This window comes from Carcharhinus amblyrhynchos, chromosome 7, assembly GCF_965287045.1.
Source record: "Carcharhinus amblyrhynchos chromosome 7, sCarAmb.v2.hapA, whole genome shotgun sequence".
Taxonomy (NCBI): Eukaryota; Metazoa; Chordata; class Chondrichthyes; order Carcharhiniformes; family Carcharhinidae; genus Carcharhinus; species Carcharhinus amblyrhynchos.
The window spans coordinates 34,279,691-34,304,636 of NC_137330.1; the positions used below are offsets into that span (position 1 = coordinate 34,279,691).

At 39.4% G+C, this 24,946-nt stretch overlaps 1 protein-coding gene across 2 annotated transcripts in view; it reads left to right on the top strand.

Annotated features, from left to right (window-relative positions):
- mboat2b (membrane bound O-acyltransferase domain containing 2b) overlaps window positions 1-24,946 on the top strand; it is a 115,627-nt gene that overhangs the window by 61,787 nt on the left and 28,894 nt on the right. For both annotated transcript variants that reach the window (XM_080192118.1, XM_080192119.1), the window contains 3 exons: window positions 2,941-3,036; window positions 3,962-4,017; window positions 23,528-23,582. In XM_080192118.1, the coding sequence (XP_080048244.1) occupies window positions 2,941-3,036; window positions 3,962-4,017; window positions 23,528-23,582 (207 nt within the window). The remainder of the gene's footprint in view (window positions 1-2,940; window positions 3,037-3,961; window positions 4,018-23,527; window positions 23,583-24,946) is intronic.

The window sequence follows — 24,946 nt, forward strand, 5'->3', positions numbered from 1 at the left end:
CAATCAAAAAATTGGACTTTAACCTCGTTTTGTGAGACTTCTTTGGGTTTACCCCAGTTCAACACCGGCATCTCCACATCATCCCCACATATTGCCACGTTGGTCCTTAATGAATGTTACACTTTCCTTGGTCATCCTCGTGCCCTTAATATATTTAAAACATCTTTGGATTTTCCTTTATCTTATCTGCCAGTGTTTTTTCATGTCCCCTCTTTGCACTCCTAATTTTTTTTTAGAAGTAATCCCCTGCACTTTCTGTACTCTCAGGCGTTGCTGTAGCCCTCAGTATCTGACATTAGCCTCCCTTTTTCCTTATCCAACTCTGGATATCCTTTGACAACCAAGGTCCTCTGGACTTGTTGCTCCCATGCTTCGCTTTCATGGAAACATGTTGGTCCTGTACACACTCTCCTTTTTTGAATGAATCCCACTGCTCTCATTTAAATTTTCTAACAAGCAGCAGCTCCCAATTAACTTTGGCCAGACCCCTTATTTTGCTGTTTGTCTGTCATATTAACCTTTCTGATTTCTTTTCCTCCCCTCTTCTGACTTCTTGTAGAAAACCAGGACAAGTGGATCCTCGATGAACACGTAACTTTTAATTGAGCAGCTTGTCTGTAAATGAACAAGAGAAGTTTTAGATATGTAACTATTATTTCCAATAGTTCAAAATTGATTTGTTCAGTCTGCTGACTACCTCTGTCCTAATAATGGAATAATTATGATTTGGCAAAAAGTCTCACTTGCTAAACTCTACAACTGAAATTTAAAAAATGCTGGAAAACAGTATCAGTGGAGAGAAACAGATTTACTATTTTGGTTTAATGACTGTTCATAAACCAAGTGACGGTTGAAGTAATTTTTTTAAAAAATTTGATTGGCTAGAAAGAAAGCCATTAGCTTAATTTTCAAGATGTAGTAGAAATGGCCCTTTCCATTGATGAATATTAAGTAATTGTCTTCAGGCATCGCTGGAGTGACTTGTCTTTGCCACTTAAGTGACATGCTGTAGCATCAATGAATTCTTGGTGAGCAACTGAGAACTAACTGTTTTCATGATTTGAAACTGTTCTTGTGTGAATGTTGTATGTTTTCATTAGATGTTTTTCCCTGTTGTGTCCACTGGTCACGGAAAGCATTGAACACAATGGTGAACATTCCTTTCTGCATGTGACCACCCATGCACTGATGAGGAGCAGGCAGTCAAAGCAACTGTCTTTGCAAACTTCATCTTCTTAGCTTCTGGCTGTGCAGATGGAAGCTCTGATCTCAAAGTAGATCCATGCTTGGACTTCACATGGCAAAACCAACTGACATAAACCAGCCTGAACCAAGTGGTAATCTCACGTTTGGAGCTGTTCTTGCAAAACACAACATCCTAAAATCAGCACCAACGTTTCTTAAACCAATGTTAGGACTTGCATTCAATAAAGGAGATTTTTCAGAATGAGAGCATTTGCAGTACCATCCATTTTGCTAGTGCTCTCTCCTGTAATACCATTTCATTATCTGCTGTACCCCCTTGATACTTCTATATTCACCTTCTTCAAATATTTACATCCAGCAATATTTGGGAGTTCTCAAGTTCACCAGTTATTTTGAAAGCACTGGTTCATACTGAGAGATACTGTCTAATTCCAGAGTGCTGATGCTGCTCCACTACTGTCCCCAATTGACCATTATTCACGTAGTTAGAAAAACACTCATATTAATTAACTCCACTGAAGGTATTCACAGAATAATACTTGTCAGCAGAGGTCGTGAACAAGTCAATAGTCTGAGTACTACAGTTAGTCTTGGGGACACTGGAATCAACTGCCACATTTCTGATTATGCACAATTGGAACCAAATGTCAGGCCTTTCGGTATAGTTACAAACCACCCTTCTCCATTGGAGACATTGGAGAGCCTCTGAACTGACACTACTCAGCTGTTCAGATATTGTTGTGAAGATGGTTTTAGTGTTTAGCCTATCGAATGTTGATCTTTTTAATTGAAATATTTTTAAGTTGTGAATTTTCACAGCCTTTCTACAAAAGAAACTGCAAGTATTGAAAATATTGAAAACCAGTAGAGCAAATTTCTGTAATGTAAACACTGCTACAACAAACTTGACACAATGAGCCTCTGTTATTGGTCTCATTCTCAGCTAATAGGCTAGGATAGCTGGGAAATTTCCTGAGTTCCTTATGTAAATTATATTGACAAATTATTGTCTGCTTTAACCATGGTATAAAAATATTAATTATCTACACATCAGATGTTAGTTAATTTGTGCTTCCACTAATGTCTTCACAATGAAGGGAGATAAAACATTTAACATTGTATAAATCATCATCTCTACTGAGTCATTAGTGTTCAGTCATTCAGATTTGTTTAACTGGAGAAATTGCAGAGGATGTTTTATGGCCTCGCTCAGGCGAGACTGGAAATTCCCACCCAAAGTCTATGGAGATTTCCATTGTTGGACCTTTGCCTGCGCTGATTTTATGGCAGGCAAGGTGGTACCATTCTGGCCATTGTCTTTTTAATTTAACCCCCCCCCCCACATTTTGTTTTTGTAGCTTTCTATCTAATATGACTGAAATTCTAAGTCATGACAATGGTTGCCACTTTGAGACTGTATTAATGTTGGTCTTATTGGTTCAAATTCCATTCTTATAACCTAGCCAGTTCTATGTCACACTTCCAGTTTAGATTCCTTGGAGAGAGCAATAAAGAGCAAATTGGGCAGCAGTCAGTACGAAAAGCTAATTAGAAATCAATATTGACTGTGATATGAGAATTGACTCAGCTGAACCTGGAACAGCTTAATAGAGTAGTTTCCCTTTCTCTTAGAAGTGGGTATACAAAGCTGCAACTTATAAAGCTAGGCACGTTTCAATAACTTTCAATAATTGATGTGATGCATTCAGTGACAAGTGTTTTTCTTTTTATTAGGTTTTGTTTTGTCATTGCTTTTGGATACCTCACTTTGTGCCAAGTTAGTAGAGTATACCTCTTTGATTATGGACAGTATTCAGCTGACTTTACTGGGTAAGTACTTTGCACTTTTTAATATGGTATCTCAAAGTTTCAGGAAAGGTAATAATTACTGGAATTCTGTGATCTTTTGGAAATATTAGTGAAAATAATTTGCTCTCTAACTTCTGAATTCTAGAGCTATTAATGTTTGGGTGTGAAATTTTCAGTCACCAGTTTTGTATTTATAAAGTTCAATGCTGATTACTAATGTCACAAGGTGCAGAATTCAGGCTGTCTAATTCCTTTCAATGTTCCTATAAGATTGTTCAGTAGACCTTGTAAGACTCAACACTTCAATCAAATTTTGGTGGAAAGGAGAACTAGGGACAAAAGATTTCAGGGTAACTGTTAATTGAAATCAATGGTTACAAACAAACATCAGCATACATAAATGCACACTCATACCAGTGAGTGTTCATTTTGACAGTGATTTGAGAGTTCATTCTGTTTGACCAGTCAAGTTGCCCGATTCCCTTCAGGTGCCTCGCTCCCTTTGGACTTCAGTTTTTAGGTTCCCACTCTCTCAATATGTACATATCCCAGACCCAGTTAACATTTGTCTGTTGTCAGTGTTTCTTAGCTATGGCCGGTGGATCTTGCTGACATCTCTGCAAGGAGTTGCTAGTTTAAAGTTTTATCTTGCAAATTTTTTCCAAATCAACTCCCTCATTTGGGATGCAAATATCCCAATCATGAGATTGGAATTAGACTGGAAAACCTCAATGTTGATTTTTAATCAACTTGTAGCTTGTCACCACAATGGTAGCTCACACTGCACAAATCTCTAGATTACTCAACTAACTGTGTTCAGATTAGTAAGAAAAGCTTGAAACTTTCCCAATAGATTCTACTTTATCTGCCTGCAGATTGTTTTAAAACTGTTCGGAACACAAAATGATTCCACTTTTTCTCTCCCTCTGTCATTTCTGTTCTGTAGTCCAATGATGATAATCACACAGAAGATAACCAGTCTAGCCTTTGAAATTCATGATGGTAAGCAAATATCAAACTTTATTAAAATGTGTTTATGATCACGATGAGATGCAAATATACTGGGCTAGGCTTGTCTTTTAAAAGTTTTCCTTCTCTTCCTTCTCCCCTTTATCCTTCCCTTGCCCAAGGACTTAGTGTGAGTATCAAACCATTATCCCTGCTAGTGGAAGGGCAAGAGAAGGAAATGAAATGGATTATAATGTTATGCTTTCTGCAATAAAATCATTGGAAGCACTCCATGAATGACGTTGAAGTGACCAAGGGAGAAGACAAGGCGTGTAAAAGTTTTTCTAGAATTGTTGTCCGATTACTGCAATCAGAAACGTAAACAAATCATTGAACTATTTAGCCAAAATCATAGAGGGCAAATCAGGAAATTGTACTTGAGTTGCACAGTAGTCAAATGAATCCACATTTTGAGCATTGCCCAACTCTGTTTATTGAGATGTAAGGCATGCGTTTGAGCCACAAAGGCACTTACGAGTTAACTTCATTATAAGAGATAGATAAATAGTATCTGTACAGAAAAGGTAAATTCATCACAATGTTGTGGGACAAAGGTTCAAACTAATAAGGTAAAAAGTAAATTTGCAACAGCTATGGGAAAGATGTTTTTCAGTTCTGTCACCTCTGTGGATTAGAGCTCTAGGTAGGCTGATATTGACTACTTGAAAATCATTTAAAATTAGTTCGATACTATTGCAAAGGGGGTGGAAAGAGAAAAGATGGCACATTCTGGATAAATGAGTGATTGTGGCATGAATAAATGTTGTTATCCATATCTTACGCTTATGGAAGAATTGCAGTGAGATAATTGTGCTGTTTGTTTGACTGTTGATGTTTGGTCTGACCACAGACTTGGCAAAGGAGAGTTTCTTTGGCTTTAAGTTTCCTGGAGGGAAAATGCTGTCTTGATTTTTGGTTGTCAATCTTGAGCTCAGTTGGTAAACACTGAGACAGTCAATTAATGGTTCTAGCCCACATCAAGCTGACACGTTTTCATTGCAAAGTGTATAGTCAGAAATGCTGTCTTTCAGATGAAGCAGCAAACCTAGGCCCGTTCTGCTGTCCCCTTTGGAAATATTCAAAGAGCAGAAGTGCTCTGTGTCGTGGTCAAATATTTATCCCTCAGCCAACATGATTAAGACCTAAAACACTGGGTGGAATTTTCTGTTCCCGGTGGCCTGAGAGAGAGTAGCAGGTGAGATCAGACAATCCTAGTTATTATCCCCTCATTAATTCCTAGAATATGGGTGTTGCTGGATGGGACAGCATGTATTCCTCATCTCTCATTGCCCTCAAGGGGATGGTGAGCTGCTGCCTTGTATTGAAGTCCATGTGATGCAAATATAACAGTGCTGTTGATGAGGGGAGTTCCTAGATATTGACCTGGTGATATAATGCCAAGATGAAGTGACTTGGAGTGGAACGTTCTGGTGCTGGTGTTCCCATGCATCTGCTTCCATTCTCCTAGGTAGTAGCAACCTCTAGTTTAGAATGTGCTGTCGAGGAGCTTTGGGTTGCTGCTGTGCATCTTGTAACTGCCCCTGTGCATCACTGATGGAGTTGAAGGTAGTGGGTGGAACTGCAGTCAAGCGGGCTGCTTTGTCCTGAGTGTTGTTGAGCTTCGTGCTCTTGGAGTTGAATTAATTCAGGCAGGTAGAGAGTATTCCGTCACATTCTTCACTTGTGCTTTGTAAATGGTGGACAGGCATTGGGGAGTCAGAAGGTGAGTTACATTCTGAAGAATTCAGTTTCTGACCACCTCTTGTAGCTACAGTATTTATATGGCTGGTCCAGATCAGTTTCTGGTCAGTGATAACCCCCAGGATGTTGATAATGGGGGATTCAGTGATAATTCCACTGAATGTCATGAGATGGTTAAATTCTCTCATTGGAAATAGTCATTTGATGAGAATGTTACTTTTTGCACATCAGTCCAAGCCTGAATGTTGTCCAGGTCTTGGTGAGCATGAATTCCCTCAGTATATGAGGAGTCACAAATGTTGTTGAACTTGATCATCAGCAAACCACCTAATTTCTGACCTTATTATGGAAGGAAGGTCATTGATGCAGCAGCAAAAGATGGTTGAACCTAGAACACTGAGGAACTCCAATGATGCCCCGGGATGAGATGATTGACTTCCAATAACCATACTGTCTTTCTTGGCAAGAATGGCTTCAACCAGTGGAGAGTTTCCCCTGATTCTTAGGTCACTGTAGATGAAATCCCCTTCAATGTGGACATTATGTGCGTATTTTTTTAGATTTGGAATCAATGGGTGCTACTCTGGTTGGCCGTTGGTGACTAATGGAGTGCCGCAGGGATCGGTGCTGGGGCCTCAACTGTTTACCATTTACATAGATGATCTGGAGGAGGAGGCTGAGTGTAGGGTAACGAAATTTGCTGATGACACGAAGATGAGTGGAAAAGCAAATTGCGTGGAAGGTGTGGAAAGTCTTCAGAGAGATCTGGATAGGCTGAGTGAGTGGGTGGGTGAGGACCTGGCAGATGGAGTATAACGTTAGCAAATGTGAGGTTATCCACTTTGGTAGAAATAATAGTAGGAGGGATTATTATTTAAAAGTCAAAGCTGCAACATGCTACGGTGCAGAGGGACCTGGGTGTCCTTGTGCACGAATCGCAAAAACCCAGTCTGCAGGTGCAGCAGGTGATCAAGAAGGCGGATGGAATGTTGGCCTTTATAGTGAGAGGGATAGAATATAAGAGCAGGGAGGTCTTGCTGCAACAGTACAGGGTACTGGTGAGTCAGCAACTGGAGTAGTGTGTGCAGTTTTGGTCGCCGCATTTGCGGAAGGATATATTGGCCTTGGAGGGAGTGCAGAGGAGGTTCACTAGGCTGATACCGGCGATGAGGGGGTTGGTCTATGAGGAGAGATTGAATAGACTGGGTCTGTACTCGTTGGAGTTTAGAATGCTAAGGGGGGATCTTATAGAGACGTATAAGATAACGAAGGGGCTAGATAGGGTAGAGGTAGAGAGATTCTTCCACTTAGAAAGGATAGCAGAACTAGAGGGCACAGCCTCCAAATAAGGAGGGGGGTGGTTTAGATCGGAGTTGAGGAGGAACTTCTTCTCTCAAAGGGTGGTGAGTCTCTGGAATTCTCTGCCCATTGAAGTGGTGGAGGCTACCTCGCTGAATATATTTAAGTCATGGGTAGATAGGTTTCTGATTGACAAGGGAATTAAGGGTTATGGGGAGAAAGCGGGAAAATGGAACTGATCCACTTCAGATCAGACATGATCTTGTCGAATGGCGGGGCATGCTCCAAGGGCTAGATGGTCTACTGTTCCTGTTTCTTATGTTCTTATTTGTACAAAATTTTCTGGTGGGTTGCAGTATTCCGCTTTGTTTCTGGTAGAATTGTGGGGGTCTGGTTTCCATGGTCTTCCAGTAAAAGACATGGGATCTGGCATGGGCCAGATGTGTATATTGGGCTGTATTGAATTCACAAGTAAGTGATGGTCTGTCCTGAATAGGACCATAGAATTGGTCAACAGACACTGGCTTTTAAAGATATCCAAATCCCTGGGGCGTGTAAATCTTTGCTTTTCAAATATGAATGTAGCCAGTCCAATTGATTAACATTCTTCACTTTTTTCCTCTTTCTTCTCTTTCTGATTCTTTTCGCTTCCCCTCTCATCCTCTCTCCTTTTTCTCATCCTGGTATGTGGTCTCTCACCCTTTCTACTGTGTCTCATTCCCATTTGCCAATAAGATAATTTCATTGAATTTTGCTGTGTAATCAGCTCAATTAAGTAGATTGATCGATTGGATTTTTGTGTAGGTTTTCAGTACTGAAATCGGGAATAAGTATGTGGCCTATCAGTTTATTAGCCTCATTGTTTCACTTGTCAAATTTTTAACCAACTTTTTTAGTCTAATTTATTCCCACTGTTGCCACTTGAGTTTGTTTATTTGGTAATGTTTCTGTTTGAATCATTTTCATGAATCATTGATATTATTTACTTCATTTTTCTTCCAATGTCTTTGATTTTTATATTTTCCCCCATCTATTGCGACCCCTCTCCACATACTGAACAGTATTCCGCTTACTATCCTTAGGATTTGATTCTGTTGTCCCAACTTCTTTTCAAATCTCTGCTTGATATCTTGCCCATCCCCTTCTCTGCTCTGCTGCTTTGCCCTTCCTGACGTTCTCTACTCTGTCCCACTCCACTATACCTAATTAGCAGCCCTACCTAAACACCAGTTCAATTATTTTCAAGCCCCAGTGGTGTAAGACTGCACTTGGTCTTGACTGTCCATGCGCATTGTCTTAAGAAATGAATTAATAATGTATTAAAACTGAAATATGCAAGTTTCCAGCCAACTGTTCATTTATAGTTTTGATCAAAGAACTTTATATGAAAACTGTCTGGATAAACCTGTCACGTGGAAATTATACTCTTATGCCATGGGAGAGCCTGAATTGCTTTCGTTGGCAAGAAATTATTTACAAATTTACATACAGTTTTCATGTAGAAGTAAATTTGGACAAAAACATTTATAAAGGAAAATATAAACGTGATTTATTATTATTGGGACATGTATTAGAAAACAGTGAAAAGTATTGTTTCTTGTGTGCTATATAGACCAAGCATACTGTTCATAGAGAAGGAAAGGAGAGAGTGTAGAATTTAGTGTTGCAGTCAAACCTAGGTGTAGAGAAAGATCAACTTAAAATGAGGTAGGTTCATTCAAAAGTCTGGCAGCAGGGAAGAAGCTGTTCTCGAGTCAGTTGTTATGTGACCTCAGACTTTTGTATCGTTTCCCTGATGAAAGAAGATGGAAGAGAGAATGTCCGGGGTGCATGTGGTCCTTAGTTATACTGGCTGCTTTGCTGAGGCAGCGAGACACAAATATTGTGTGCAGTTTTGGTCTCCTTATTTAGGAAAGATGTAAACACATTGGAGGGGGATTACTAGACTGATACCTGGAATAAACAGGTTGCCTTATGAGGAAAGGTTAGACAAATGGGCTTGATTCTACTGGAGTTTGAGGAAGGATGACTTATAAGATACTAAATGCATTCTGAAGGTGGATGTGCAAAGGATTTCTCTTGTGGGCAAGATCAGAACTGGGGGACACAATTTTTAAAATAGGGATTGCTTTTTTAGGACAGTGGAGGAAAAGTTTTTTTTATGACTTTAGAGCACTCTCATGGTGGTGGAGGCAGTGTCATTGAATATTATTGGGAGTAGATGGCAATATGGAATTTGAAATACAAACAAATCAATCAATCTTATTGAATGGCAGAGCAGGCTAATAATACTATGCCCAGGTCTCTTCAATTTATAGCACAATTTAATCCTTTTCATTTTCTGCATATGACATTGCTTCCCTACTAAATTATCCCATGCCAATTACTATTTTTACAAAGGGTTGAGTTGCCTCATTGCATCCTCAAGCAACTGAATTTTATTTAATTCAACAATACTATTACCGGTCTCAGTCAGTGGCCCCAGCTTCTCCTTGATTCACTTTCTAACACTAAAAATTGTTTTGCTTATGTTCGCTATATTTCTTTTTCATACAGTTTCTGCTTTTGTCTGTTAATTATGGTATTTTTCACTGATCTTTTCAGCTTTAGTTTTGTCATGTGCTTTTTCAGTCTTCAGCTTAATTTGCTCAATCATTTGGACAAGTATGATCTGATCAAAGAACATGAACCTTTGAAGGATAGATCATGTCTGACTAATCTAGTTAGTTTTTTGAGGAGGTCACTAAGATTACTAATGGGAAGTTGTCTGTACAGATGTGAAAATACATTTAATGAGGGAGAGCATAGAATTGGGAATAACCTGGTGACATAGGTTGCATAATTGGCTTGAAGGTGAGTGACAATAGGATATAGGTAATGTTCTAATGTGAGACATAGCACTCCCCAGGGATTTATACTGGCACCTCTAAACTATATTTGTTGATTTGAATGAAGGAATAGTGTGTTGTACTTTTTTTTTTTACTGATGGTGCTTTGTTATATAGATGGGAACAGGGGCAGACAAGCAAATTGTGGAATGTTGTGAATTGATACAGCATTTTGTTCAAATAATACAACTTTTTGACACTTCTTTCATAGTGAATACTACTTTTGGATAAACTCTCTTATCCAGGAAAGTTGCCATTGTGCATACTGTGCTCTTCACTGGCCCAGTATCTGCAATTGTTATCCTTATGTACACCATGCACACACATGCACTAATTGCAGGGGAGATGTGTGTATGTATGTGGAAGATTTTACAAGATGCTAGAATTGCATAATTTTAATTTTCTGATTATGATATCCAGGCTTTTTTCTAAGAAAATTGCACAAAAAAAGCAGATTTTTAGCATTTGGTCTGATTAGACATTTACTTACAATGGCTCAGTTAGATGGTAGAATCCATCATCAAAGAAGAAATAGCGAGGCACCTAGGAAAGAATAGTTTGATGAAGCAGACGCAACACGGATTCATGAAGGGGAAGTTGTGTTTAACGAATTTATTGGATTTCTACGAGGATGTGACTAGTGCAGTAGACAGAGGGGAACCGGTGGATGTGGTGTTTTTTAGATTTCCAGAAGGTGTTCATAAGGTGCCTCAAAAGGTTGCTGCAAAAGTTAGGGTGCACGGAGTTGGGGGTAAGGTGTTAGCGTGGATAGAGGATTGGTTGTCTAATAGGAAGCAGAGAGTTGGAATCAACGGGTGCTATTCTGGTTGGCAGTTGGTGACTAGTAGAGTGCTGCAGGGATCAGTGCTGGGGCCTCTGGAGGAAGGGGCTGAGTGTAGGGTAACGAAATTTGCTGATGACACGAAGATGAGTGGAAAAGCAAATTGTGTGGAAGGTGCGGAATGTCTGCAGAGAGATCTGGATAGACTGAGTGAGTGGGCAAGGACCTGGCAGATGGAGTATAATGTTAGCAAATGTGAGGTTATCCACTTTGGTGGAAATAATAGTAGGAGGGATTTTTATTTAAAGGGCGAAAAGCTACAGCATGCTATGGTGCAGAGGGACCTGGGGGTCCCTGTGCACGAATTGCAAAAACCCAGTCTGCAGGTGCAGCAGGTGATCAAGAAGGTGGATGGAATTTTGGCCTTCATAGCGAGGGTGATAGAATATAAAAGCAGGGAGGTCTTGCTGCAACTGTGCAGGACACTGGTGAGGCTGCAGTTGGAGTACTGTGTGCAGTTTTGGTCGCTGCATTTGCGGAAGGATATATTGGCCTTGGAGGGAGTGCAGAGAAGGTTCACTGGGCTGATGCCTATGAGGAGAGATTGAATAGACTGGGTTTGTACCCGTTAGAGTTTAGAAGGCTGAGGGGGGATCTTATAGAGACATGTAAGATAATGAAGGGGCTAGATAGGGTAGAGGTAGAGAGATTCTTCCTGCTTAGAAAGGATAGAAGAACTAGAGGGCACAGCCTCCAAATGAAGGGGGGGTTGGTGCGCAGTTTAAATCAGAGTTGAGGAGGAACTTCTTCACTCAAAGGGTAGTGAGTCTGTGGAATTCTCTGCCCATTGAAGTGGTGGAGGCTACCTCGCTGAATATATTTAAGTCATGGGTAGATAGGTTTCTGATAGACAAGGCAATTAAGGGTTATGGGGAGAAAGCGGGAAAGTGGAACTGATCCGCTTCAGATCAGACATGATCTTGTTGAATGGCGGGGCAGACCTGAAGGGCTAGATGGCCTACTCCTCCTCTTTCTTATGTTATGTTCTTAATTTGAGATGACTGGTTTTTTAAACAGTGAAGCAATTCAGTCTTGACTGTACAGTTCAGTAATTATTTGTGCTGTGGAATTATGTAGACTTCAAATTTGCATCTTAAGGATTATTTAGTAGTCATTCCACAATCTTAATGAGTGGTTAAATCTAAATATCATTGAATATTTGGACTAGATTTTCTGTCCAATCACAATGAGTAGGAGGGAAGTTCAGAACATGCAGGGCAACCTGCATTAGTTTAGAAAAACTACACTGGGTTGTTAGGGGTGTGATTCTCACTTTGGACATCTTGGACAAAAGGAAAAGGACACTGATAAATATTAGAAGTGGAGATGTTAGCAATAATGAATGAAGTTAGAAGTTTGTTTATTAATTACAAGCAGGCTTACAGTAACACTGCAGTGAAGTTACTGTGAAAATTCCCTAGTTGCCACACTATAGCACCTGTTTGGGTATGCTGAGGGAGAATTTAGCATGGCCAGTACTCCTAATCTGCATGTCTTTCGTACTATGGGAGGAAACCTGAGCACCTAGAGGAAAGCTACGCAGGCATGGAGAGAACATACAGACGCCGCACAGACAGTCACCAAGCCGGGAATTGAACCCAGGTCCCTGGTGCTGTAAGCCAGCCGTGCTTGCCACTGTGCTGCCCTATGGAGTGGCAATTGAGAAGTATGAGGTATTGGAAAGGCTGGCTGAGCTTTTGAGTGAACAAGTTTCCTTGACTGGATGGCTTGCATCTCAGGTTGCTGAAGGAAATGGGTTGGAAATGGTAGTACTTGCCATGATCTTCTCTAAACATGAGAAGTGCCTGAGGATTGGAAAATCCTATGTGACAATCTTATACAAGAAAGGATGCAAGGACAGTCCTGGCAATTACATGTTAGTCACATCAGTGATGGTAAGATTTTGTGTATATGATCAATTTGAGCTTCCAAAATTATCAGATTTTGCACTTGGGTACCAAATATTTAATCTTTTGAAGTAATTTGTGTGTTTGACGTGGTTATATTGCTAAATTAAGAATAAATATCCACCCCTCCTCAAAAGAAAATTCCTAGAATGCTCCTGATATTTGTGCAGTTATGTTCCTGCTTCTGATGCTTTTGATTCCATAAAATTGATGGGATAATTTAGTCCTTCCTTTTAAGATTTCATTAAAAAAAACTCCATTTTCATCTGTGTGTCCATATGCGTGCCTTACTGTTTACTGCAAAAAAAAAGGATTGGGTAGCTGCTGCCATTATCACTATGCCCTTTTGGGGAAAATCTGAAGGAAGTTTTATGGAATATTACCAGAATTTCAGCTAGAAGAGATTTTATGGTTTTCCTTTTATCCTTGTGCATTCCATCACAAGACCTGTTTTGGTGCTTAACTGTTTGAGGCACTGCTTGCAAAACTGACATAAGCATGGAATGTCATCCTCCCTCTGGTAGTGAAGAATAGATCACATGCTCTTTTGGGACATGAGGGCTAAATGGGTAGAATTCTCCTATCAAGCGTGGAGATTCTGTATTCTGACAGTCCTCTTGCCTTTCAACCTCCATTTCGAAGCAACAATCTAATTAAGTGAATATATTGTATCAAGCATCTTGTTCAATCAATATCAGGTGATTTACTTTACAATTTTTTTCCCATAAACAGGTTTATAAGTTGCTATCCTTTATGTACTAAGGAATTAACCTATTAGTAAAATTGAGTTTACAAGCAGCTTTTCAGCTAACTGTTCATGATCCATTTCAATGGGAAGTATGATTTACTGAAAGAGTAAATGACAAAGTACAAACCTATTTTTTTTCAAGAATGTCTCATCTGCCAGAGCAAACATCTTGCAAATGAAGCATCAGGCACCAGGAGTGAATGGGCTTGGTTGCAGGAAGATTCCTCAGTGGCATTCCAGATCAACAGTCAATTTCATTTTTGTGGCTCCACTAGTGACCAAGAACTTTGTTGGTGGGAACCTCCGAACACAGGCATTCTGAACTCATCAGATTGTCCACCATGTCCTATGATTGCCTTTATAGCTGTGATATTTAGAAAGCCCTTGCTGTAAATATCTTCAAGATGCATTAGGAAAACTAAACAAATGATTCTGTGTGAACGGAACCATTTTCTTCCAGTAGTTACGTCTTCCACATTGGCCCAGAGAATTTTTACATTACTTCCAGATCAATATTGCTTTCAGGATCTAGTGAAGATAATTAAAATTCAGCACAAACCCCCTTTAGAAGTGGTGCTGTACAATACCGGACTGCCTCGAATATCTTGCATCTCAATCTGAAAGAGATAAGCCACACTTCTGCCAAGCTACCCCAAACCTGAAGGCATCAAAAAGGTGATGAATGAACAGATGATAGATTCTCCTCATCTATCGCAAGTGCTGTCCCAAGTCCTATTTTTCAGCAGAAATGAGTCTTCTATCTCTTAATCCTCTCTAGACAAAATATTATGAGCTATATTATGAGTTATACTGGCAAGGAGACAATTTTTTAGTCAAGCTCGGGATGTGTGAATCAGAACGGCAGACACCTCTTGCCTAAACATTTGGAGCATTAAACTTGCTGCTTGAAGCAGTCCTTGTATTTTGAAAAATTATTGTTTTGATTATTGAGAATACTTTTTTTTTTGTAAGTCTCAAATCCAAAATAATGCTCTGCCTCCTGGAGAGTAATAGTAAATGCTGACTCATGAAAACAAGCTTGTAAAGAAAACAAAATTGCCTTCCTTTGTAAGCATTTCTTGTTTCAAACAGCTCATCCTTGCACATTCTGAAGCAACCCCTTGGATCATTTTCAGACCTGTAATTAAAACATTTTTTAATGCTTGTAAAAGTATTCCACTGTGGAAATTGTATTTATCGGAATTGACAATGGAGAGTAGATTTGCCTAGATGTTATAACTGCCAAAATGTTTTACAGGGAATACTTTTGACAGTTGTCATCACTTAGCTGGTCCAATATTTTGTGAAGGATGACCTTGAATAGTGACCTGCTCCCCACAAGTTAATTTTCCTTGTGTCTAGCTGAAATTTGAGCTAATTTACTGAATTAAATATCACATCAACTTAATGATTATGTAGTTAACATAATTGGTTTTCTTCAGGTGATAACATACTTTCTTATTTTCTGTAGTTTCCAATATAGGCCGACAGAAGGTCAAAGCAGAGGGAAAATATCTCTTTATGAACTATTTGGAATTAGTTCAGCATAATGTGGTAATTGTCATAGTCTACGGATACAATTTTTCTGTCCCTATGCTATATTTTCATACGTATGCATGATATTGCTGGTTGCTGGCGCATGCCAAAATGGAATGGTGCATGATTTCAGCCCAACTTTATTCACTTTTGAAGACAGTTATATATGGTTGAGAAGTTTAATTTGACAGTTATAGTCAATAGAAGCATTCTATAGTACTTGTGCATAAGAGGCTATGCTGAGTTAATTGGAGAATGTAACTTGCATGACTTTTTTCATTTAACTGCTGGCAACATTCTTGCATATGTTCAGCTAAAACCATTCATGGCTGAAGCTACAAAAATTAACAAGTGTAAAAGTTTTAGGTGATGTGGTTTAAATGAATAATTTTTGATCAAACCAAGTGCACAAACACATTTGAGATTTTTGCTGTCAAGGATCCTTTCAATCATGGAAGCCCCCCCCCCAAATCCCTGGCGTTGCGTTCTGATGAGTAATTCCCCTCTCCTTGGGACTCTTAAGTCTCCAACTCTACATTAAAGGCATGGACTTTGGAGGGTTCCAACTGCTTACCTGAGAAAGATCAAGGGTTAAAACCAGTTCTAGATGTGTAGCTTGGCTTCCCTGATGAACCTGCACCATGACAAAGCATTCCTGAAGCTGATATTTTCACAATTTACGAAGAGGCCTGGGGCAGAAGTCCAGGCCAGAAATGCACAGCTCTGGTACAAGGTAAGAAAATAGGGCCAGAATTTTCAGACCATTTTTGCAGGTGGGATCCTCTGGTCCTGCCAACAGCAAACCTCACCACAGGTTTCCTGGTGTTGGGTGGGTGTATAAATTGGGAAACCCCATTGACAACAGTGGGATCAGAATATCCTGCTGTGAGCCAATGGAGGGCTGCCTCTGTGGCCTGGGGGGGCGGTGCGGGAGAGGAATCCCACCCCAGGAACGGAGCAACAATCGGGTGGTTTTCCTTACTCAGAACTTTCAGCCCAAAGTTTGAAATCCCAATCACCCAGAAAAAATACAGCCACAAGATTTCATCGTTCTAAACAATGTCTCATTAAAAATGTTCAACTAACTAAGTAAGCCATCTCCAAAACCTATCTGATACGACAACATTCAGAATTAACATGAAGTAAGTATGGATTTAAAGCCAAACTGGTTGAACACAGCACACGGCATTTTAAATTACAGATGTGACCAAACCAGGTGTCTCAGAATTTGTCTAGAGTTTAGTGACCAAGAATCACCAATCTTGTTAAAATTTTGTTGCCCCTCGTGAGGAGTTTCGAGTCTTCCTTTTCGAAGATCTAGCCTCTGAATTCCTTCAAAAGCCACCCCAACCCAGACTACCTCTGTTGTTCATCTCCTGAGACTGGGTTTCACAGGATTCATAAAGCTATACATGACTTTAATGGCACAGTTCTAACTCTATATCACAGACTGCTAGCTTTGCTAAGCTGGCACTGTCCTTGGATTTCTCTGAACTCCAGTCTCCGATCTACACCAAGCTATAAGTAGCTCAAAGGCTGGGACTGATTTTACAGTGAACATGCCATTCCCTGGCACAGAGACTCCAAATGACAGGGAGGTCTGAGTTGAGTCTCGCAGCCAATCGGTGACAAAATAACTTTGAAATACCTTCCAGAATATACATGTCCGTCACAGAAGAGGAGCAGGTCTTTCCTGACGCAATTGCCAGTCGGAGCTACATTGCACAGTTACACAGCATCACTGCTGCAATGAAGAGCAGCTGTATGCAATCAGGACAGAACCAATTCAGTCCATGATGGTTTTAGTTGTGATGTGTATAACACAAGGGCTGCAACTGCTTTAGGCTTTCCAACCTAACAAATATTTTATGATTGAGGGCCTGCCCTGGCATATGCTGGCACTGCCAAGTTCCCAGCCATGTCCTATCTTCCCAGGGACTATACTTGGGTGGCCCTCATAGGACCCTCTTGACTGCTTCATCTTAAATATGGCTAGGAAACCCTTTAATCCTATTTAAATTTGATGAGGTTTATTAAAATGAGTTTCCTGTCCCTTTGTTGCATCACAGATGAGGGGTGGGGGGAAATTGTGAAACGAGATCTCACTGGCAAGAATCTAGTTTCCGGACTCTCAAAATTTCCCCCAATGTGTCTGTTGGGGACATGCCCTAACAATCCCTCAGATCATATTTCATTCAATTGAGCTTCCAAAGTAGAGCATCTGTCTGGATTGCACTACTTTGCAAGCAATGTGGACTCCATGTCTCCAGCTAAGTAAACCCACCTATTGTTTTAGGACCTTGCCTTTCCAGCCATTAACCCCTTAAATTAACATGGCTCCAACATTCAAGTGTAGTAGATTCCAAGCTACGCTTCAGTTAAATTTATCCCACTTTCTACAGTTAAACTTGAATTTTCCCAGAACTAAAGATTATCTCTAAGGTATTACCATAAACTAGATATACATCACATGCATTTGAATTTATTTTCAATTTACAAATACAAGAAAAGATGTTTTATATTAAGTCTCTGGTTGGTCTGATGTGGGGTACAGTAAACATACTGATTTCATCTTGCAAGTGGTAAGATTAGGATCAGTTGTGTTCAAAGCAAAAGCTCTTTGTAATTTTCCATTAGCTACACAGACTATTTTCTTTAAACCCATGAATGAGCTGACATTTATCATAGAATCCCTACAGCGCAGAAAGAGGCCAATTGATCCACCAAGCCTGTAACCCCACATAATTACCCTGCTTAGTCCCACTGACACTAAGGGGCAATTTATCATGGCCAATCCAACTAACCTGCACATCTTTAGACTGCGGGAGGAAACTGGAGCACCTACAGGAAACCCATGTGAACGCAGGGCAAATGTGCAAACTCTCCACGGTTATCTGGGTTCCTGGCTCTGTGGGGCAGCAATACTAACCATTGTGCCACCATGCCAACCTAAATTTAGAAAGCATCTTTTAACATTTGGATATACTTTAATTTGTTTCTTCTTCTCTGTACAAGTTTTAAAGTACAGAAATACTCTAATTATTCACCCCTCATCCAGAAATGGAACTTATCTGCCTCTTGATTTTAATCCATTCTATTGCACTCCCTGGCTGTCTTTGTGAATCTTAATCCAATAAATTTTAAAGTATATTTTAACTTTTTTACTAAATGTTTCACATTAATTGGGATAGATATTAAGTTACATCGTGTAACTCTAAAATTTCGAAGTTGCCATAACTCATTTTCAGAGACTTCCTTTAGAGACCAAGTTGTAATTCTCAGTGCATTTGACAGAATTTATGCAGTAGTAAGCTCTTATCGCTTGCATTGTTTTGCTCCTTCAGTAGCAACATTTCTAAGATGGACATTTATTGTTACTTTGTGAAGACGACAATACTGTATATTGTACATACTGTAAAGTGGCTGTAAAGTATGCATCTCTAAATGGGCAGATTAGCTAAAATATAGTCATCCAAAACTAGATTTTTTGTTGGAATTACAGATGATGAAAATTGCCCGGGTAGTATTTCAGCAAAATCAGCTGGAATCAAAAGAGCCCCATTGCACAGGTTTCATTTTGGTGTATGATATGAGAAGCTGTCTTTATGCAAATGGAAAATAGTTAATTTTTTTTATTGCCAGCAGTTCCAAAAACTACTATGATGATCTGAAGATTTTTAAAATAGAATCATTGAGAACATAACAGAGGGATTAATGTTTTAAGTAGAATGCTAAACAATTTTTTTAAACTTGGAAGCCATGTTGACTGAATTGTGTTTATCTCGAATTCTCCACGTTTATGGAGAAAGAATTGGTATTCTTATCCTATTTTCACCAAATATTCAAGAACTTTTGTTTTAGCAAAATTGACCTCTCCTGTCCAAACTGATGATGAAGGCTGCCTGCCAGATTGGATGCCATTGGAACGCTCATTTTATTTCGTGCCTGACTGGTGCAACTACTGGAAAATCAACTGTTTAAAAATCCTGGCTATCAATTAAAACAATCCGTGGCATACAAATGTCTTGAATGCTTGATAATATTTAAACTTGCATCAGATTTTATATCCTGTAACTTATTGATAATGATTTCAAACATTTGTTTTGTATAAAGTAACCTAAACAGTGGAAAAAAAATACTTTTTGTATGATCTGGTGACTGTGCTGGATTGGTGCTACTGCAGCTGTTGACAAACTTCTATTACTTTAAAAATGGCACTCTTTAAAATGTGACCTTGAGCTGCAAGTTGAGATGAGTGCTTTTACTCCTCACTGTTAATTATTTCACTTGACTCCGTGCTGCTTATACTCTATTGTTGTTGTTCTCTAAAATCCTCTTCTCTAGGCCTTTGTTAGATTTAGATAACTATTTTAATACATGCCTGGCTGACTTCCCAATTTCTATTATTTTGTGATCATCCAAAACTATTGCCTATATCTTGCATCAAGTTTCATTCAGCCATGAGCTCGTGATCTAACAACATGTCAGTTTTGTGATCCTAATCTTCCATGGCTTGCTGTTCCATGGGCTTCCTCTGTACAAGTCATTGAGATTGCTGCAGTGCTTCAATTTTGGCATCCTGTACTTCCCTGATTTCTGTCACAACTACATTGGTGGCCATACTTTGCCTGCCTTGGCCGCTGGCTCTGGAACCTCTTTGCTAATTTCCATCTATTTACACCTCTCCCCTCCTCTTACGATATTCATTTAAAATCAAGCTTTTAATCATCTTTCTTAGTACCTCTTGCTTTGGCTTTTTTTTTACTTTTATTGATGACACTTTTGTTCAGTGTTCTTAAATGTTTTGCAGTGTTAAAAGGGCTAAACAAATGCAAGTTATTTTTCACAGTTGTATAAATAAAAGTCTATCTTTGTCTCTCTCAGTGGCAAAACCTTCAGCCATATCTTACCTTCTGGAATTCCCTCCCTAAACCATTCTTGATCTGTATTTTTTGCTATGCCTTGAATAGCCTTTTTTGAAATGTATTTTTGATTGAAACTTCTTTTGATCTCTGGGTGAATTGGTGTCTTATTTCTTTGCTTTCTACAAATTGCCTTTGGGTTTTTTCTGAATTAGTCATGCTTTACAAATGTCAATTCTTTTTGTATGGGAGGGGCAAGAAAGAAGAGAACTTAGTAGGAATCATTTGATATTAAATGCATGATAGTTTGTCCACTTAATCTCCCACATTGTCTAAGATGTTATGAAGGATTGGTGGACTGCAGTTTTAACATTTGTGAGAATGAAGAAGCAAACTTACAATATTTATGGTTAGCACTTTTACCCATGTTGAGACAATTTCCAAATTCACCGTCTTATTCTGGGATAATTTCTTTCCTAGTTTTTAATTTCAGTACTTAAGCAGAGGAAAGAATTTGTATTTTGACTACAAATCATTCCACAAGCAATTATTTCAGAAAACTCTCTTTATACTAGCTTTAAGGTTTTTGCATATAATTATCTGCTTTAAAAACAAGCTTGTTGAATGGGGTTATTTAAATCTGTCTTCCATTTGGCATACATCCATTATACTTCAGGCAACTGCTCCATTCTCATGTTCCATTTTCCATGTGACTGCTCCATTCTTGGGCCTTTGCTTTGTTCCAGGTGGCTTGTAAGCACTGACAGTTTCTCTATATAATGAAGTTGCTATCCCTGCAATGTTTGAAAGTCCAGTTTGTGTATTAATTGCAGGAGTCTTGGTGTATAGCTGGAATTGTGCCAAAGTATTCATGTAAAATTAACTTTATTTTCATTGCATACCCCAAGCTTCTGACTTTCTCCCCTAAAATCAGTGATTTCCATGGAGTCTTCCATTTCCCATTTAACACTCAGGTGCCCTTTTAGAGAGTTTATTGTTCATTCCAGAGCTAAACTTGAGCAACAACAAACTATTTGACAGTTATATCTAAGGGTGCTGAAATTTCTTTAAATTTTTGCTCCTCACCTGACCCAGTATGTGGCAGTAAATTTTTGCATCTCCAGGGCTTTTTAAACACCATCTAACTCCGCACTTTTTTAATCTTGATTCTTTCATGGGGTGTGGATGTCTTTGGATGGCACAGTAACAGTGGTTAGCACTACTGCCTCAACGCCAGGGACCTGGGTTCGATTCTGGCCTTGGATGACACTATGGAGTTTGCAAGTTCTCCCCATGTCTCCCTGGGTTTCCAGCTGGTGTTTTGCTTTCCACCCAAGGATGTGCAGGTTAGGTAGATTGGCTGTGCTAAATTGCCCCTTAGTGTCTAAGGATGTGTAGGTTAGGTGGATTAGCCATGGGAAATGCATGGGGTTACAGGGCTAGGGTGGAGGGGAGGATTTGGGTAGGTAGCTCTTGGAAAGTTGGTGCAGACTCAATAGGCTAAATGGCCTATCTATGGTTTTATGGTAAGACAAAACTGTATCACCCCTCACTTTTTTTCAGGGTAAATTCCATCTGCCACCTATGTGCCCATTTGACCAAGCCACTCAACCTCAGTCAACCACCTGGCCAATCGTCATGTCATTTGCAAACTTACTAATCCTAGACCCCACATATAAATGACGAATTATAGGGGACCAGCCAGTTTTGTATTCACTTGATCAAATTACCCTGTATTTCCACATGCATTTGCCTTCTTTACATAGTCTCCCCTGTGAGACCTTGTGCAAGAATGTCAAATTTCACACTATGCCAGTTTATATTACAGGAGAAAAGAATATTTATTGGTTGACCTGACTGGCTGAGGCAGTGACACAGTGAAAATAGTGAGGAACGATAGGTTCCCCCAGCTCCTGGGTAATTCAAAAAAAGAGATGGACATCAGTCTGCACTAGGAGAATCCAAAGTAAAATGTTTCCTGTTGGATGTAAATCTGTGATTAGACAGCACCTGCTGAACAATCTTTGTATGCTAATAATTAGAGTAACAACCAATTTATGATTTCATAACATTGCTCATTCTTGCATCTGCCCTGATGAGTGCAAAATGAAAAGCTTTAGCAGCATGCTTTTTTTTCATATTTAGGTTGTTATTCTATTTTTCATAAAACCTTCCACCATTAGATTTTCTTAATGTTGGGTGGTGGGATTTATTTTGCTGAAAGGGTGAAATGATGCCTAACTAATTACTGTGTTCATAGGATGCACCTGTTTGAAAGTCTGAGTTTGGCGTTCAATTTGACTTTATTGAATATCAAAATATCAGCTTTCCAGGAGATAATGCAATAGACATCGGCACATTTAGCATTCAATGGTTGATTGAACGCAAAACTAAATTTCATTTCAAGCCTCACGTGGAATCTCTTGAACTACTACAAAAGCCATTGATGATTGCCACTGTAGAACTTGCAGTACCCTTTTCTGAGCAATGCGTGAAATTAGCCAAGCCAGTGCAAAAAGATTGGGAATATTTAAATATCAAATTTCATATGTAAAATTTCCACCATCTCCACCAATGATTTCAAAATGGTTGTCTTTCAAAACTGACCACAGCCCTGGATTGAAATAACGAGACAAATTTCCAGATTGAGGATGGTCCTCACTGTAGATGTTTTCGTAGGTACATGGGTGCTAATAGGAACATTTTATAACTTTCTGCATGTGAAAGAAAGAAAAATTAAGATCTGACTACCTTTATACCAATGAAACTAGTAACGGGAGGGATAGTATGGTGCCACAGTGGTTAGCACTGTTGCCTCACAGCTCCAGGGACCCAGGTTCCATTCTCAGTTTGGGTCACTGTCTGTATGATAGCACACTCTCCCCATGTCTGCATGGGTTTTCTTGTGCTCTGGTTTCCTCCCACTGTCCAAAGATGTGCAGGTTAGGTGCATTAGCCTAAATACTCCCTCAGTGTACCGAAGTGTGGCGACCAGGGGATTTTCACTAACTTGATTACAGTTTGAATATAAGCCTACTTGTGACTAATAAATAAACTTTATAAAAACTATAAACTAAATCAGTATTTTTAAAGTAATTTTCAGTGGCTTAAAATCTGATTACACATTGGTGAACTAGACATGCTTAAAAACACTGCTTTTGAGTGATTAGCCAGTATTGTACTGGATTGCAATCTGTATATAGCAATTAATATACTTTATGCACAGGAGGAGAATCTATTAAACAGCCCAAGTATGGTTTTTATGGAATATTTGTGATCATGCAAATGAATTTTAGCAGAAACTTGAACTGTAACCTAATCACTCTGTGCCCAATTCCTTGAATACACTCTGAAAATTTATGCACGTTTTTAATGTGAATAAATTATTAGTATGATGGCTTCAAATTTTAACTTTCTTGATGTAAATATGATAGAAGTACTTAGTTTGGTCCTGCGTTTTTGCTAAGTTGTTTGTTTTAGTCTTGAATATGCCAATAGCATTTGCAGGGATTTGGCTACAAGTTCCTATCAGTGCAAAAGTGGTGCAATTCAGTGTTATTTCTGTAAAGGCACGATCTGGGAAATGTTGGTTCAGTGTCTGCTAATACAACTTTAGTAAATGGGAGCTGTTAAGTCATGGGATGTTTTTGTCTGTGGTAATCATACTGTGATATTTAATGTGCATATGTTTTTAATGTAACTTGTGTCTATCCTTATTTTAGGTATGGCACGAAAAGAAGAGCATCTGACTCCAGTACAAAAATCCTTAGCTATACAGTAAGTAGCTAAACAGGTTGTTTTGAAATAATTCAGGCATGGACAGCTACTGTCAATTTAGTTTCCAAATGTGTGACTCCTTATTGCAGAAAATTACTGTGTATTGCAACATTAATTTTTGTATAACCTGCTCCGCAAGTTATTTGATCATTATTTTCTCTTGTGGCATGTTATGAATCAACAATGATTCATGTGAAAATAATGCAGTGGAAGAAGAAAGGTACTGGTATCCAGCAATTTGTTGTTTGGCCTGATGAAGCCTCGGCCAAATGGCCATATTTGCTTTAGATCCTTAAAACCTCTTTTCAGTCTTTGCAATTTGGATTTCATCAGTCACATAGGGGATTCGAACATGCTTTAAAATGAGTTTGTTGGTCAGTCACTATTTTCTTCAATTATTGAAGAACAGATAGAGATGAATCATCTGGGGAACTTGTATGTGGAGACAATTGTGTCGTGTTATGTTCACATTTAAGTATGTGGAAATTCTGACTCACTGAACCACAATATAGATAAGTAGGCTTGCATCAGTGTAAATTTAGTATGTACTTTCAGAGCAGTGTAAAAGTATTGGCTAGGATTTTCTGCTCAATAGAAAGTCTCCTATCATGATTGCCTTGTCTCTCTCTCCCCTTCCCCCAACCCCACCATCAGTCCTCCCAGAGACATAACTGGAATCCCAACATTCAGTGTCAGCAACTCCATTATGATTAATCTGAATGTAATTATCAGATTTCAATGCCTGATGATCTCTCCAACCTACCCCCAAGCTGTTGCATTATCCATTCACCTTAAGAACATAAGAAATAGGAGCAGGAGTAGGCCATCTAGCCCTTCGACCCTGCCCCGCCATTCAATAAGATCATGGCTGATCTGTCGTGGCTCAGTTCCACTTTCCCGCCCTCTCCCCATAACCCTTAATCCCCTTGCCTATCAAAAATCTATCTACCCACGTCTTAAATATATTTAGCGAGGCAGCCTCCACCACATGGGCAGAGAATTCCAGAGATTCACCACTCTGAGTGAAGAAGCCTCTCCACCTCTATCCTATCCATCCCATTCATCATCTTGTATGTCTCAATGAGATCTCCCCTTATTCTTCTAAACTTTAACGAGTACAAGCCTAGTTTATTCAGCCTCTCCTCATAGTTCAACCCCCTCAACTCCGGAATCAGCCTAGTAAACCTCCTCTGCACTCCCTCCAAGGCCAAAATATCCTTGCGTAAGTGCGGCGACCGAAACTGCACACAGTACTCCAGCTGCGGCCTCACCAGTGCCCTGTACAGTTGCAGCAAGACCTCCCTACTTTTATATTCAATCCCCCTCGCTATGAAGGCCAGCATCCCATTCGCCTTCCTGACCAC